Genomic DNA, 14828 nt, shown 5'->3' on the forward strand with positions numbered 1-14828 from the left:
AACAACATTCGATTCATTTTTCACCGACTCTGCGAAACACGAGGTCTGTTCTCCTCGCTCCTCCTCACAACAAGCAAACGTTGTCCGCTCCGGTCTTGAACACCAACAACAATGCCGGTGCCACGGCCGTCGGCACTGACCCCGCCGCGACCCTCTCTGTCTGAATAGTTTATTTTTGCGAGTCTGCTGTTGGTCTCGTGCTCTCGTACAAACCTTACAAAGACAAACGCTGACTTGTGGAAAGAGGGGGAAGGAAAGCAACACAACACCGCCTTTGTAGCGGAGGGCGTGAGAGGGGGAGAGAAGATTGAGAGAGAGAGAAAAAAAAAGAAAAAAAGCCGGCACCTGTCACTTGTAGCATAGCTACACTCCCCCAGCTAGTGGTCTGATGGGGTGATGGATTCCGTGTATCAAGGCTTTGCCGAAAGGCATTGAAGTCCTGGCCAGTTCACATTCCGCCCACATTCCCAGTGTGAGCGGACTTTACGAGGGATCTGTCTCTGGGGCCTGATCTCGTGACTCCTGAGGGAGGGGTGTATGTATGGATGTGTGTGTACTGTGTGTGTGTGTGTCTGTGTGTGTTTGGCAACAAGGCGGTGGGTGTCCGTTCTACTCACACACACTCCAGGTCTGACCCCGCCCTCCTCCGTCTTGGCCCAGATTGAAGGAATGCCGTCAGTGGGCCCCGGACAACTGTGTCCTGAACTTGCACACAAAAACCCTCTTGTGTGTGCGTAGTTGAATACTTGCGTGTCAGCGATGAGCGTTGTATCGCCCCCCCCTTGTGTGCATATTGTCGTCTTTCCTTGTAAAAAACGAAAAAAGGATTTGTGGTCGGGGTTTTTGTAAGTGTGCATGTGGCTTCACATGACGGCATGGGAAGAGACATTTGTCTGTAACCACAGGTTACCAGCTGTCTCGGACACACACACTCACTCATGCACATACACACACACAGGCTTGTCTTGTAATCTGCGTGGCACACTGGGAGCAGTTGTCCCTATGCTCACTGTCTTCTTATCTTTGGCTGTGCAGTTTCTTATTTTTTTTTACGTGTTCCAGCTACAGTCTCCGAAAAAAAACAGAAGACCTGGAAATAAGTTAATCATCGTATGTCATACTCGTAGAGATTTAGGCAGGGGACGTGTCGTTATTTCCGATGATTGTTTCATGATTATGCATTTAATCTCCTCATGGCTCATGAAACCCACTCAAAAAGCCATTTTGGAATGAAATCTTAAACCCATTATCCCATGAAACAGACGAGCGGCCTGGAAACCCCGGCTTGTAAACAAAAATACTTCCTCCGCGCCAACCCTACTTTAGGAGGGGGAGAGAAAAATTGAAGTTCCTGTAGAGTGCGTTTGTAAGCCAGCTTATTGATACATTACCTCACTTATTACAAATTTTTTTGCTATGTCCTTACACACACTCTCACTCACTCACTGTTTTATTTTAGTCTTGCACTGCAAAGTTTTTTTGGCGTGGTACCTGGAGCATGTACATCATATCGGTGGCGACGGACCATTTTCGTTCAATCTTCCGCTAAACTGATTTACATTGTTATAAAAGTGGTGGAATTGGAGAAGGGAAGAGGGGTTGGTGGTGGCGGTGGGGGACGCTCGTAAGGGACCTTTTATAGGCCCCGAGAATCTGCCTGTCAGCCTTCTCCGCGAGTCAACGCAGGAAGGAAATGATGCAGTACATCAACAATAGGATACAGCAGAGCACGTTAATGGTGCAGGAGCTGCACTCCCATTATAGCCAGCTGTCTGACGGTTTCACTTGGCTTTGCGGATGGGCCGAACAGAAGCATAAGCTGTGTTTATTTCATTCTTCTTTTTTTTTTTTTTTTAATAAGCTGTCCAAAGTCGCTATGGATCAAAGCGTCTGCTAAATGAATCAATGTTATGTAAATGTAATTTGATACAAGGCTACCACTTGTTAATACGGGAATGATTCTCCTTTCGAGGCAATGCAATCAATCGCTTTGCACAATGTCGTCCTCTGTGTTGACAGGAGCTATGGAGACGGAGCTGTTGAACACGGCTAGCTGACCGGCCGAGCAAAACGTTATTCCTTTCAAGCATCGCAATTCTGTACATTTGAAAAAAAAAATAGTGATTTTGTCATTTTGGTTTTAACGTTTTGGTTTTAACATTGGGGTTCTGGTCCTCCACGTCCATCCGCGTCCGCTGCTGTTTTTTGTTAATGGACGTGGCCAATCAGAGCTGAACGTAGTTGATGGTGATGTACTATTGGCGAACACATCATGGTGCCCTCTGTAGGACGTTAACATCACATTGACGTTTCTAGCTTAAATGTATTTCTCATTGTCGACCTGACAATGCGATGACTGTGGAAGCAAAAAGAATCCCGATACTCGCATGAATCAATATTTAGTTCCCCCCCCGTCCCTAAACCACTGGCCGCGGCAGACAGTAGACCGACTAGGCAGTGCTCAGCCTGTAATCCACCAGTCTGTCTATGCCTACCTGTAAGTGTGTGTTTGTTTTGTGGGTGGATGAGCTTGGCGGGGCTAGGTGGTGTGTACCTGTAATAAGTGTAGTTTAACTTGGTGTGTTTATGTCTGTTTGTGTCTATGTCTGTGTGTGTGTATGTATTCTGTGTGTGTGTGTGTGCGTGTGTGTTTTGATTTGTGTAGTCTACCCCATGGGATCACACCCTTCCGTCTGTCGGTCCACGCAGCCTCCTGCTCGACTATTCGGCAGTGTCTGCTGGGAGGGGGGGAGGGCGGGTGTGTTAGTGTGTTTGTGTGGGTGGGGAGGATGGGGGCGTAATCCATTCTGCCCATACGCAGATCGTGGTGGAGGTGGTAGTTGTGATGGTGGAGATTAGACGTCCCCCAGTGTAAATGGGGGGGGTGGGGGTTGGTGTGATGGGGATTAGGGTTTTGGCGCATCGCTTCTACCCTTACCCCCCCCCTCTCCTCTCTCATGCACACACACATACACGTGCGCACACACACACACACACCCCTAACTAACACTTAGCTCTCGGCCACGTCCATCTCGGCACACGACCCCCCCCGGTGTAAAGCCCCCTACCGCGGCGGACTGTGTGTGCACGGAGATGGGAGAGGGAGGGGCGTTTGATTTGGGATGCGTCGGATGCGTTGGCTTTGATCTCCGTAATATGTGGAAGGAATACTTCCACATATTCATGTTTAGTGTTTTTCTCGTCCATCCGTGCAGCTGTGTGGGCGGATGGGTTCTTTGGGCTGGGTGCTTTTGGTGAGATGAGGGTGGGGGTGCAATTTCTTTGTGAACTGTGTGTTTTTTTCTTGTGCCGCGATGTGCAGCGCAGAAGCGAGAGAATTGGTGTGCGCAATGTGGCCATTCCTCTTCTTTTCCGTTGCTTTCCCTTCATTCCTCTCTCGCTCGTCTCCTCTCGCTCTCTTTTCCCTCTCATCTCCTTGCTCCTCGTCTTCCTCTCCTCCAGCAGAAAACACTATAATTGATATGCCAGCAGCAATAAATCAGCAGGCAGCCCCGGCCGGCACGGGCTCACTATCTGAACGGACAGGTTTAGCTACTTTGGAAGAGTGGGGTAGTGTGAGGGAGGGAGGGGGGGGGGGGGGGTGTACAATTGGGCAGGCCATAACACACACACACACACACACACACACACACACACACACACACACACACACACACACACACACACACACACACACACACACACACACACACACACACTATTTTCTCTCATTTTCCCCCTTTTCCTCTGCACCAGCGTGTCGCGGGGGCATAACCCCCTCCCCCATCGCGTCCATCTTGTAAACAAACTAAATAAAAAACACAGCTGAAGAGAGCAATTTCAGACCCCAGCCCGCACCACACACACCCTCCTACATGGCCCCCCTCTTGTCACACTAAGTCATCATCCCTGTGTTATGTCTGGAGCCCTCTCCCAGCACCGACCCCCCCCCCCCCCCCCCCCCCCCCTCCCAAACTCTCTACCTTGTCCCCCTGCTGGGTATCTGACCCCCCCCCAAGGCGGCAGTGTTCCAGCACCCTCTCACTCCATGGATTGTGGCTCCTGATAGGAAATCCAATCAACTCTGGCCCTTCATAACCCATCCTCACGCGTTGAACCCTACTCCCTCTTCCTCCATCTCCGACGGAGTGACAGCCTCTGCCTCTCATGACAGATTCCCCCCCCCCCCCCCACAAGATCCCACTTGCTGGAGGACCGGGAGGTGGGTAGAGGGAATTGAGGGTGGAGGCCTGGGAAGAGGGGATGAAAGCCAGACAGGAATGTCGGGATGGTAGGAGAGGAAATGCTGAGTGAATATCCTTACCTGGCTGTCATTTCCCCGCCACTCCTGTCTGCCGACCGAGAAACTCTTCCTGCCATATTATATTCCCCCCCTTTTCCGGTATTTTTCTAAACCAATGTATTTCTGCCACAGAAATTGGATGCGGACGCTAGGTTGCAGCGCGCTAGGTTGCAGCGCGCTAGGTTGCAGCGCGCTAGGTTGCAGCGCGCTAGGTTGTAGCGTGCTAGGTTGCAGCGTGCTAGGTTGCAGCGTGCTAGGTTGCAGCGCGCTAGGTTGCAGCGCGCTAGGTCGTAGCGTGCTAGGTTGTAGAGTGGTGTTTATGAGACTGAGCTGATAACAAGCACAGTGGAGACTTCCCCCCAAGATACAATTTGTTGTGGGCTCCGTTCACACGCTGTTGCACACTGTCAAGCTGCCACCGATCCAAAATGAAGAAGAATTACTGTTAGGCCCCTCTTTATTTTTTTCATACTTCCCTTTACATGTGGCAAACTGTCTCCCCCCCATTGCCTCCTTTTCTGCTGGCAGCTCTTAGGGGAATATTTGACAACGAAGAAGACTAAGAACGGACAGGGAAAAAAAGAAAAGGCCCCACACCTCCTCACTTTCACCCCTCCCATTTTGATTAATATTCATATATATACATATATATATATATATATATATACGTAGATATATATGTTTTATATACATATACATGATGTATCGAGTACACGCACACAAGCCTGATTTTGACGATGTCTTGATATTCAAGGTGAAATCTAATCTCATCGGTCCTGGGAGAGTTGGGTTGCTTTTTATTTTTTGCATATTCAGCATTTAGAGGAGAACTAATGTCCCCGCAATGCAGGAACATGATTGGCCTGTCACGAAGTGCCCGGCCACACATTCCAGCTCCTCTCCTAGCCTTCTCCCGCTCATGACAAGCTTGCAGCCCTTTTCATTACCTCTGTTCTGCCACTCAATCACCCAAATTATTTCCTTTACATCTGAGCAACGGAATGGGATCCCTTTTTTGCAGTATTTCGTGTGGCTTGGGTGTGGGTGTGTGTTTGTGGCTGTGCTTTATTCTGTTTGAAAACAGCCTGTTGTTCCTGCCAATAAGACACTGATACACCGGCATTAAGCGTAGTATTGTGGTGAGGTGCTGAGCGACCGAAAGAACAACGATGGATCAAATTTGACTGAGACAAAGGGCTAAAAAGTGTACTCGATAGTTATTTATCCTGAGCCCTTTGTCCTCTCTCCAGTGGTTTACCATATCATGATGCATGGCAGGGGCTTCTAAACACTCTCTGGAAGTGTAGCTCTCTGCCGGCGTGCGTGCTGCCCGGGATCATTAGGATAAGAGGATGCTGGCCAGCGTGTACACACCCTGGTAACAGAGACAGGGAATAGGCTCCAAGGCAGCACCCCCAATAAATTGCAGGCTGTCAATATTACACGGCCTTTTGGCGCCTTCCCAAGCCCTGGCCTTTCCCAAAGCCTCTCCGGTCAGGCAGGGAGTTATTAAAGAGTTCATCGCCGGGGGTCTATAACTCATCTCGCCACAGTGTTTGCATTATACGCACAGAGCTTTTCATAATCAGCCGCTACCTCATGGGCTGTCTCGACTCATTAAATGCCGACACACATTTGCCCTTCAGACTTAACGCGGGATAATTTATTTATCACACTGGTTCAATGTCAATCCTATATTTGGATATGAATCTTTTAGGTCTGTCAATCAATAGAATTACGTTCCCTCTGTAGCTCACCGTGTCTTTCTTTTTTTTTTTTCTCTCCCTTGCAGGACTCCCAAGACCTCCCCCCTGGTTGCTCTGCTGATATTGATATAGATGACTCAACGTTCAGAAGAGGACAGCCAACCTAAAGGAGCTCGGTCTCCCCTTCTAGCTCCTCTCCCCATCTCGGCCTGCCCCGCCGCATTCCTGGCTGAATACAGAGGCAACGCCTGACCAGGGATTGGTGCCTTTTTCTCCTCCTCCTCCTCCTCCTCCTCTTCCCCTGTCTCCTGCAGCCTCGCCCCTATCCCGGACATGTGTCCCTCAGCTGGATCGGCGGCCAGCCCTGGCCCGGGGCCCGTGCTGTGCCTCGCGGGGCTCCTGTTCCTCGCGGTGCCCTCCCTCTGCGGTGGCCAACCCCCGCCCTTCAGACGCTTCTCGCCCCAGGAGTCGGGACTCACCCACCTGGCCATCCACAACAAGACCGGGGAGGTGTACGTGGGAGCCGTCAACTGGATCTTCAAGCTCTCCAGCAACCTGACCAAGCTGCGCAACCACATGACGGGCTCGGTGGTGGACAACGAGAAGTGCTACCCGCCGCCCAGCGTCCAGTCGTGCCCCCACGAGCTCTCCCAGACGCCCAACGTCAACAAGTTGCTGCTCATCGACTACGCCCAGAACCGCCTCATCGCCTGCGGCAGCACCTCGCAGGGCATCTGCCAGTTCCTGCGTCTGGACGACCTGTTCAAGCTGGGCGAGCCGCACCACCGCAAGGAGCACTACCTGTCCAGCGTGGCCGAGTCGGGCACCATGTCCGGGGTGATCATCAGCTCACCGCACAACCCCACCAGCAAGCTCTTCATCGGCACGCCCATCGACGGCAAGTCCGAATACTTCCCCACGCTGTCCAGCCGCAAGCTGATGGAGAACGAGGAGAACGCCGACATGTTCAGCTTCGTGTACCAGGACGAGTTTGTGTCGTCGCAGCTCAAGATCCCGTCGGACACGCTGTCCAAGTTCCCCGCCTTCGACATCTACTACGTGTACAGCTTCAGCAGTGAGCATTTCGTCTACTACCTGACCATGCAGCTGGACACCCAGCTGACGTCGCCGGACGCCAGCGGCGAGCAGTTCTTCACCTCCAAGATCGTGCGGCTGTGCGTGGACGACCCCAAGTTCTACTCCTACGTCGAGTTCCCCATCGGCTGCACCAAGGACGGCGTGGAGTACCGGCTGGTGCAGGACGCCTACCTGGCCCGGCCCGGCCGGCAGCTGGCCAACAGCCTGGGTATCTCGGAGGACGAGGACATCCTGTTCACCGTCTTCTCCCAGGGCCAGAAGAACCGGGCCAAACCGCCCAAGGAGTCGGCGCTTTGCCTGTTCACACTGCGGAGGATCAAGGAGAAGATCAAGGAGCGCATCCAGTCCTGCTACAAGGGGGAAGGACGGCTCTCGCTGCCCTGGCTGCTCAACAAGGAGCTGGCCTGCATCAACTCGGTAAGTCCACTGCGTCTCTGAGGACTGTATTAGACGAGAATCTCTAATAGGCCACCTCCATCCCTCCTCGGCTCAAAGTTGCTTATTAGCCCTTATATCAGGCAATTAATTTATATGAAATGAAAAGCTCACACTTTTTTGTGTAACGTGTCATCTTGAATATCAATTTCACTTTGATACATATTTCATTAGGTTTTAAAACGAGAGCGCCCATCCATTTTGCTGTCAAGCAATGTGCCAAATGGGCAGTCCAAATGTGTTTTTCAGCAGTGCTAGGGAAAGCTTGTTGTCCCACGAGTTGCTTGTCATTGAAATGGTGCTCCAGGCATCCTTCCTCACTCTCCACTCTCTTTATACATTACTGGCGGCATGCTGGTTTGACCCCTGACCTTTCCCCACAATACCATTCATTCCCAGTGGCCCTTCATACAGGCTGCTGGTTATTAGCGAGAGGAAGTGTGAGAAATGTGTGGATTTCCTCTCTGTATCCCATTCTCTCTCTCCTGCCCTCGCATTTTCTTTCCCCCTTTCACTAATTTTCCTTCTCTCCCTTTCCACTCTCTTCCATTCTCTTCCTTTCTGTCTTTCATTCTACCTGTCTCTCATTGTCTCTTCCATTCTCTCTCCCTCTCTTTCTTTCTCTCTTGCTCTCTCTCTTTCTCGCTCTCTCTCGCTCTCACCCCCCCCCCCCCCCCTCCCTCCTATTTATCCTTCTCTCTAGAAGCTTGGGTTTGCTTTGATTTAGTCAGACTGGGGACATCATTAGACCAGTCTGCTGGATTTGTGGAATGTCACTACACACACACACACACACACACACACACACACACACACACACACACACACACACACACACTCACACACACTCTCTGAGTGTCAATTCATTGAGTGTGCTACACTGCACTGGTATGTGCAGAAGGAGATCCTAGGGGACAGGGGAAGCTTGGCCTGACTGATGGACTGGGCATGGCCCTGCATGTGTTACAGAGCACAACTCACACACACAGGAGGGACACCGATGGAAGACTCTGATCATTTTGTAGAACTCATGGATTCCCCATTGGGGAATATTACCACCTCATAGCTATAACTATTACTACTACTGCACCTAATACAATAAAATCATTTGCGAGTATTGCAATTCTTTGTTGTAGGTATCACTGTTTTAACTGCTATAACAGTAAAATCATAATGTATTTACAGTTATCATAATACTATGCATATTATAATAATAATCATATTACCTAGAATTTGAACAACCTTTCGACTTGGCTAAGCAACATTTCAAATTTCTAAATGCTCAGAATCCTCTCAGCTACTCGATTCGATCCATCGCCGTTTTCTTGTGTTTCCCTCCCTTTTCTCCTGCTTTTCCCTCTCCCCCATTACTCACCAAGCCTCATCTTCTCAAGTCCACTCATCCCTTTCTCCACTTCATCTCCACCTCACCGGGACTTCATTAAAACGGCCATTTAGAGCTCTTTTAAATGTCAGATGCAGGCAATTTAACTGGCAGGTGTCTTCTCGCTCACTCATGACACACACACACACACACACACACACACAGACACACACAGACACACAGACACACACACACACTCACGCAGCCTTTCACCTTGCACTTCAACTTGCTCTTTATGGGTCTTCATTAGTCTGAGTGCGCAGGTGTGAAGGGCAAAAAAAGAGCGAGGGTTATAGATGAGCCAGTGTTCTCTCCTACCCCCCCTTCCCCCCTTCGTGTCAGTAATGTATTGTCAATTTCAGTCTATAACTGCATTCCTTTTTTCAAACCCTTTTCATTCTCCCTTTTGTGCCTTTTCCTTTTCCTTTTCATCACTCTTATTGTCGTACTTTGAGAAAGGGGAGCTTTGGCGAAGATTTAGCTGAAACATGTTCCAACCTGCACACACACAAAGACTTCAGGACGAAACTGCTAGGCACGCCATAATGAACGTTTTGAGAAGTAAGGTCATTTAGTGGCCGACCATGTGACCCGGGGGAGCTGGCCCTAGGTTAATGATGTCAGCCATGGTGACCTGGAGACGCTGGCCTGGCGTCAGCGGGCAGCGTCGTGACCCCAACTCCCGGTTCAGTCCTGACGGAGACCTCCGATCTGACCTCAGATCAGCTTCTGGTAACCGCCGGTCGCCGGCTGGGAACAGACGTTTTACGGTGCTCACACAGACTCCGCTAACGACCACAGTTCCACTTAGACGGTTGCTTTTTCCTTTTTAGTGTGCACTGCAGACGTAGTGATGTTAAATCCACACTGCACGGTGTAATTATGCACTAAAATCTAAGATTAGACGGTAAAAGGAGCCTCATTTGGTTCACGGTGCTTCAATGGCGACGGTAAATGTTGTGAGATATCGACGCGTGGAGGACCTGTATACGTGCTTGTTGGGGTAAACACCACCAGCAGTTAACAGGGCAGATGGAGAAGACAGAGAGGGTGGGGGGGGGGGGGGGGGGGGACGTGAAGACGATGGCGCTGTGTTTGAAGGGGCACTGTGGGAAAGACTTTAGTGACCTGTGTGAGGGTGTGAGTATAACTTTAGGCTGACCCTGGTTCAAAGAGGTGGAGCTGGAGATAGCAGGGTGAGGGTTAAGGGTTGGGTGAGGGGGGGGGGGGGGATGGACAGCTGCTAGACAAGCAAGCGACTACGTGATGGATGGCCGAGCAGCCCGTGGCCTCTCGGCGTGCGTTTGATTTCTTGAGTTATTCCGTCCTTAGGGAGCTCCACTAGGGTTGTTCTATGTGCGCAGCGGGAGGCTGGCAGTCCTGTTGTAAATGAAATTGTTCTTTAGATACATAACGGGGCCAATGCAGACTGGTAATAATGTGGTACGGGGAGCTGAATCTCATGGCTCATCGACAATGGCTTTATTTGGCTGGCTGTTTGTTTTTAATAAAGTGTGTGTGTGTGTGTGTGTGTGTGTGTGTGTGTGTGTGTGTGTGTGTGTGTGTGTGTGTGTGTGTGTGTGTGTGTGTGTGTGTGTGTGTGTGTGTGTGTGTGTGTGTGTGTGTGTGCGCCGGCCGTGTAGTGCATGTTTCAGTGTCCCTGAGCGTAATTACCACACCCCTGACCTTCTCCACCATTTGAGCGCTGATCAATAAAAGGTATTTCCAGGGCGAGAGAAGGTGTGGGGGGAGATGGAGAGAGAGAGATAATGGAGAGATGGAGAGAGAGATGCGTAGAGAGGGAGGGAGAGTGAGAGAATGAGGGACAGCAGTTTAATGAGGGGGGAGGGGCCAGTGGCACAGAATGTGTGTGTGTGTGTGTGTGTGTGTGTGTGTGTGTGTGTGTGTGTGTGTGTGTGTGTGTGTGTGTGTGTGTGTGTGTGTGTGTGTGTGTGTGTGTGTGTGTGTGTGTGTGTGTGTGTTCAGGAAGTGGGTTGAGAAAAAGTGGGGATATAGAACAGCAGGAGGAATATCCTCCAGTCTGTACGAGAGAGAGCGAGGGAGAGAGAGAGAGACCCGGTGTCCTTCACCAGATGGTACATGGGTTCATTTCTTGAGGTGTGGGGGGGGGGTGGGGGTACCTTTTTAAGATATTCCTAACTGGTCCTGTTGTTGCATCAGATAATAACAGACATAATCAATCATTCAGAAAGCAGACGAAAAAAACATGATTGATTGCGGATAAAAGCAAATGTAGACAAAAGCTGTCTGGTTATTAAAAGTATAGACAAATCTTTATTATGGGACAGCGTGTTTGTTCTGAGCCCTCACTGGCCAGCTGTCGTTACTCTACACGGTGTCAGAGCTAAACCTATGTAGGATATCATTAAGTCACATGGCAGTAAACATACCTGCTCGCGAGTTTGAATTTCATTATGTTAATGTATTCCTGTGCATGGATACACACACGTTTGGGTGCCATGCACGCATGTATGTATGTATGTATGTATGTATGTATGCATGCATGCATGCATTCGTTGGTGTGCGGCTGCCGTGCTATTTTAATGCACGTGTGCAGCCGTGCGTGCGTTGCCTCCGGCTGGCGTTGCGTGGCCCGTGCTTCAGGAGCCGTGGCGGTTATCAAGCCAACTGCCTCCTGTAGAGTGTGGCCTGAGGATACCGTGCGCTCCTCGGCGCGACGCTCTCTTCCCCTCCTCTCCGTAAATGAGGTCTTGTATAGCCCCGCGATGAGCAGCGCTGATACGCAAGATTCTATTAGCTCCTCTCTAGGGCTTCCTGTTTCGGCCTGCACTCCCATTGGATCCTCCTAGTGTTCTTTTTTTTCTTTCCCTGTTCATTATTATTAAGCTTGTGTGTATCCACAAGTGTGCACCGGCTGAAACCGCTACTTTTATTTCATGCTTTTTTATATTAGTTTTTAGCGCAATTTGAGTCGAGGCAAATTTGAGCAAACTCCTCCTGACCTTATTTAACCCCTCATTAGGATTTCAGAATTTCCCTTTTGCCTGGATGTGCACTCTGTAAAACACAGTCTCATTTCTGTGGACCTAATCAAAAGGGATGTGCCGGCAAATGCGTTAAAGTAATTAGACCTGATTAATTGAGTCAGAGTTGACGAGCTGGAGTTAATTGACAGACTAAATGAGTCGAGGCAAGAGGATTGCATGGTTTTTTCTCTCAAACATTACGGCCGTCGACGTGCCGTGTTTGTTCTGCTAGCACAGCGAGATTGGATTTGAGATTGTGGGCTGGACCCTTACACCCAAAGACTGGAGGTTATTTTAACTGACTGAATCCCTGATCGTTCTCTGCTGTGTTCACAAGCCCACAGAGAGGTGTGTGTGTGTGTGTGTGTGTGTGTGTGTGTGTGTGTGTGTGTGTGTGTGTGTGTGTGTGTGTGTGTGTGTGTGTGTGTGTGTGTGTGTGTGTGTGTGTGTGTGTGTGTGTGTGTGTGTGTGTCGCCACGCTTCAAAATTGGAACAAAATGTTGATTGGTCAATCAACTAAAAGACAGCTGCAAGCAACATTATCTCACGTAGGTCAGAAAATAGACTATTTGAATGAGCTCATTGGCTATTGATTAATATAAAAGAAATCTCAACAAGTTAATTGCCTAGTCTCATCATGACAGTGCGGGTGTGTTTGTCTGGATTTATGTGTGCGTTACCGTGCATGTAAATGTAAATGTCAATCAATATGGCTTGTTTTGTTACTGTGTTACCTTACTAGCTCACGATTTCTCCCTCCCTCTCCCTCCCACCCTCTCCTTCCCTCCTTTTCCCATTCAATTCAGAAGTGTTTCCCTTAACAAATCCGTTCCCCTTATGATACTAATTGTCAGTGTAATTCTCTATTGATCTCTGGGTGTTTGTGTGCGTTTATGGAGCTTAAAGTATAGGCACAGTAAGCGCTAGAGGCAGCGTCGGAGGAGCACAGCCTGTATTGCACGTGTCAGTAGTGTGTGTTTGATGGAGTGTGTGTTTCATAGCGTGGCTCAGTCAGTGTAACCTCAGACTGTCATCGAAGGAAAGCCAAATTCATTTAGTCAGTGCTGGTGGGATTCAAAGTTACCTACATTGTGTGTTTGTGTGTGATAGATCGTGTGCCTGCATGTGTGTGTGTGTGTGTGTGTGTTTGTGCGTTACTATGTGGTTTCAAATGTGTGTTGACAGGGTAAGGAAGTGGCAGTTTGCCCTAGTTGCCAGTGCAGTACACCCAAGGTTTGGGTGCTCACTTGTCGCTGGGAAAGTCTCTGCAATCATTAACCTTTTCATAGTCCTATCTTAACCAATGAGAATCTGTGCTTTATTCCACAGTGGAAAACATGCATCCCACAAACTTTAGTGAGATGACAGTAGGGTCATAATCCATGTATTGTATGTGAATTAACATTTGGCCCTTGAGCAAAGCATTGCTATGTTAAGTGCAGGTAAAGAAAGTTCCTTAAGAATGATCCCGTATGAGCAGTTAATATGAAGACTTGCCCTTTACAGTTCCACATCAATGAACTACAAATCAAACACCATAAACGACCGTCAAATACAACAAGATCCACCATATTTTTCCTCGACGACGCAAAAAACAATATGCTCAAAGCGGTGTGGGAGAATATTTTAATCAACTGATTGAGTGGATAAAAAATAAATAATTATTGATGAAAGTTACTTAATATCTAATTGTTGGTAACTGGTATGTGTGGAATAACTATGATGGGTTGCCCCGTTACTGGAAAATAATGTTCTTGCTGGTTCTAAGCAACCTCGACTTTGCATCTGCTGCAAGTGGTTTATTCCTCGTTTGAATACACACGTGCAATGATTTGTTGCAACCCTTGCATTCCTTTGTGAATGCATGTGTGTTTTGGACTCCCTCCAACAGTCATCATGACCCCTACTGTGTGACTCATTGCTGTTGAGTTGTGTTGTCATAGCTGATCTCAGCATTTGATGCATGGCAGGCTGAAGGCTAAAAAAGGTGTGCTTTTCTACGCTATGATAGAAGAGTAGTAGCTGGCAGTATGTTTTTGTGAGTGTGTGTCTGTTTGCCTACGAATATCTATGTGTGTTTACGCACACACGCACACACGCACATACCACTGTGTGTATCCTAAGGTGAAGCCTGGGATGTCTCCAAGAGCCACGAACCCACGCAGAGATTTTTGGTTAATTTATGAGCTGGCCTCTCCCAGAATCCTTCACTTCACCTACATCCAGACATCCTTGCTCTCTCGCTCTCTCGCTCTCTCTTCACTGTCTTACCATGTTATTCTCTCCATCTTTCACTTTCATCTCTTACTCAATCATTTATTCACTCATTCACTCACTCACTTACTCAGTCAGCTGCCTACCTCTCTCTCGCTCTCAGCTACCTACCTCTCTCTCTATCTCGCTCTGTGTTTCTCTAGGGTTATGACACAGTAGAATTTCATCACTGCTGCTGTACATTCTGTACGCAAGCACACGGCTGTGAATAGCTCAGCTGTGTTTAGATGCCATTCTTTTAGCCAGGGGTGTGGAATGTAGAACTGTGTTTAAGAGGGCCCTCCCTCCTACCTTTTGTGAGTTTGTACATGTGTTAGCCTTCCCTCACACTATATGCCGATTGTGTATTCGTGTGCGCTGCAGCATGTGTCGCACAATGATGTTGGAACACATGACTTGGAAACAAGCAACTTGTCAGTGGAAGGCCGGGCAATAGTTTTTTCTTCAAGACACGAACACAAAGGCTCTTGTGGACACGCACACTGGCTTAAATCGTAGGCTTTAACACAATGGTCAGATTCGGCTGAAATACCTCGGTCCTTTGTGCTCGTCTCAAACACATTTCTGAAATTTTTGCCACGTTCTCCCGTGGCTTTTTTTTTCTCTGTGCAGCAGGAGGA

At 49.0% G+C, this 14828-nt stretch overlaps 1 protein-coding gene across 3 annotated transcripts in view; it reads left to right on the plus strand.

The window, feature by feature from the left end:
- Nucleotides 1–14828, plus strand: part of LOC130402559 (plexin-A1-like) — a 172561-nt gene that overhangs the window by 26001 nt on the left and 131732 nt on the right. For all 3 annotated transcript variants that reach the window (XM_056606771.1, XM_056606773.1, XM_056606772.1), the window contains exon 2: nucleotides 6096–7524. In XM_056606771.1, the coding sequence (XP_056462746.1) occupies nucleotides 6343–7524 (1182 nt within the window). In that variant the 5' untranslated portion in view covers nucleotides 6096–6342. The remainder of the gene's footprint in view (nucleotides 1–6095; nucleotides 7525–14828) is intronic.

The sequence above is a fragment of the Gadus chalcogrammus genome, chromosome 13, assembly GCF_026213295.1.
Source record: "Gadus chalcogrammus isolate NIFS_2021 chromosome 13, NIFS_Gcha_1.0, whole genome shotgun sequence".
NCBI classification, from domain to species: Eukaryota; Metazoa; Chordata; class Actinopteri; order Gadiformes; family Gadidae; genus Gadus; species Gadus chalcogrammus.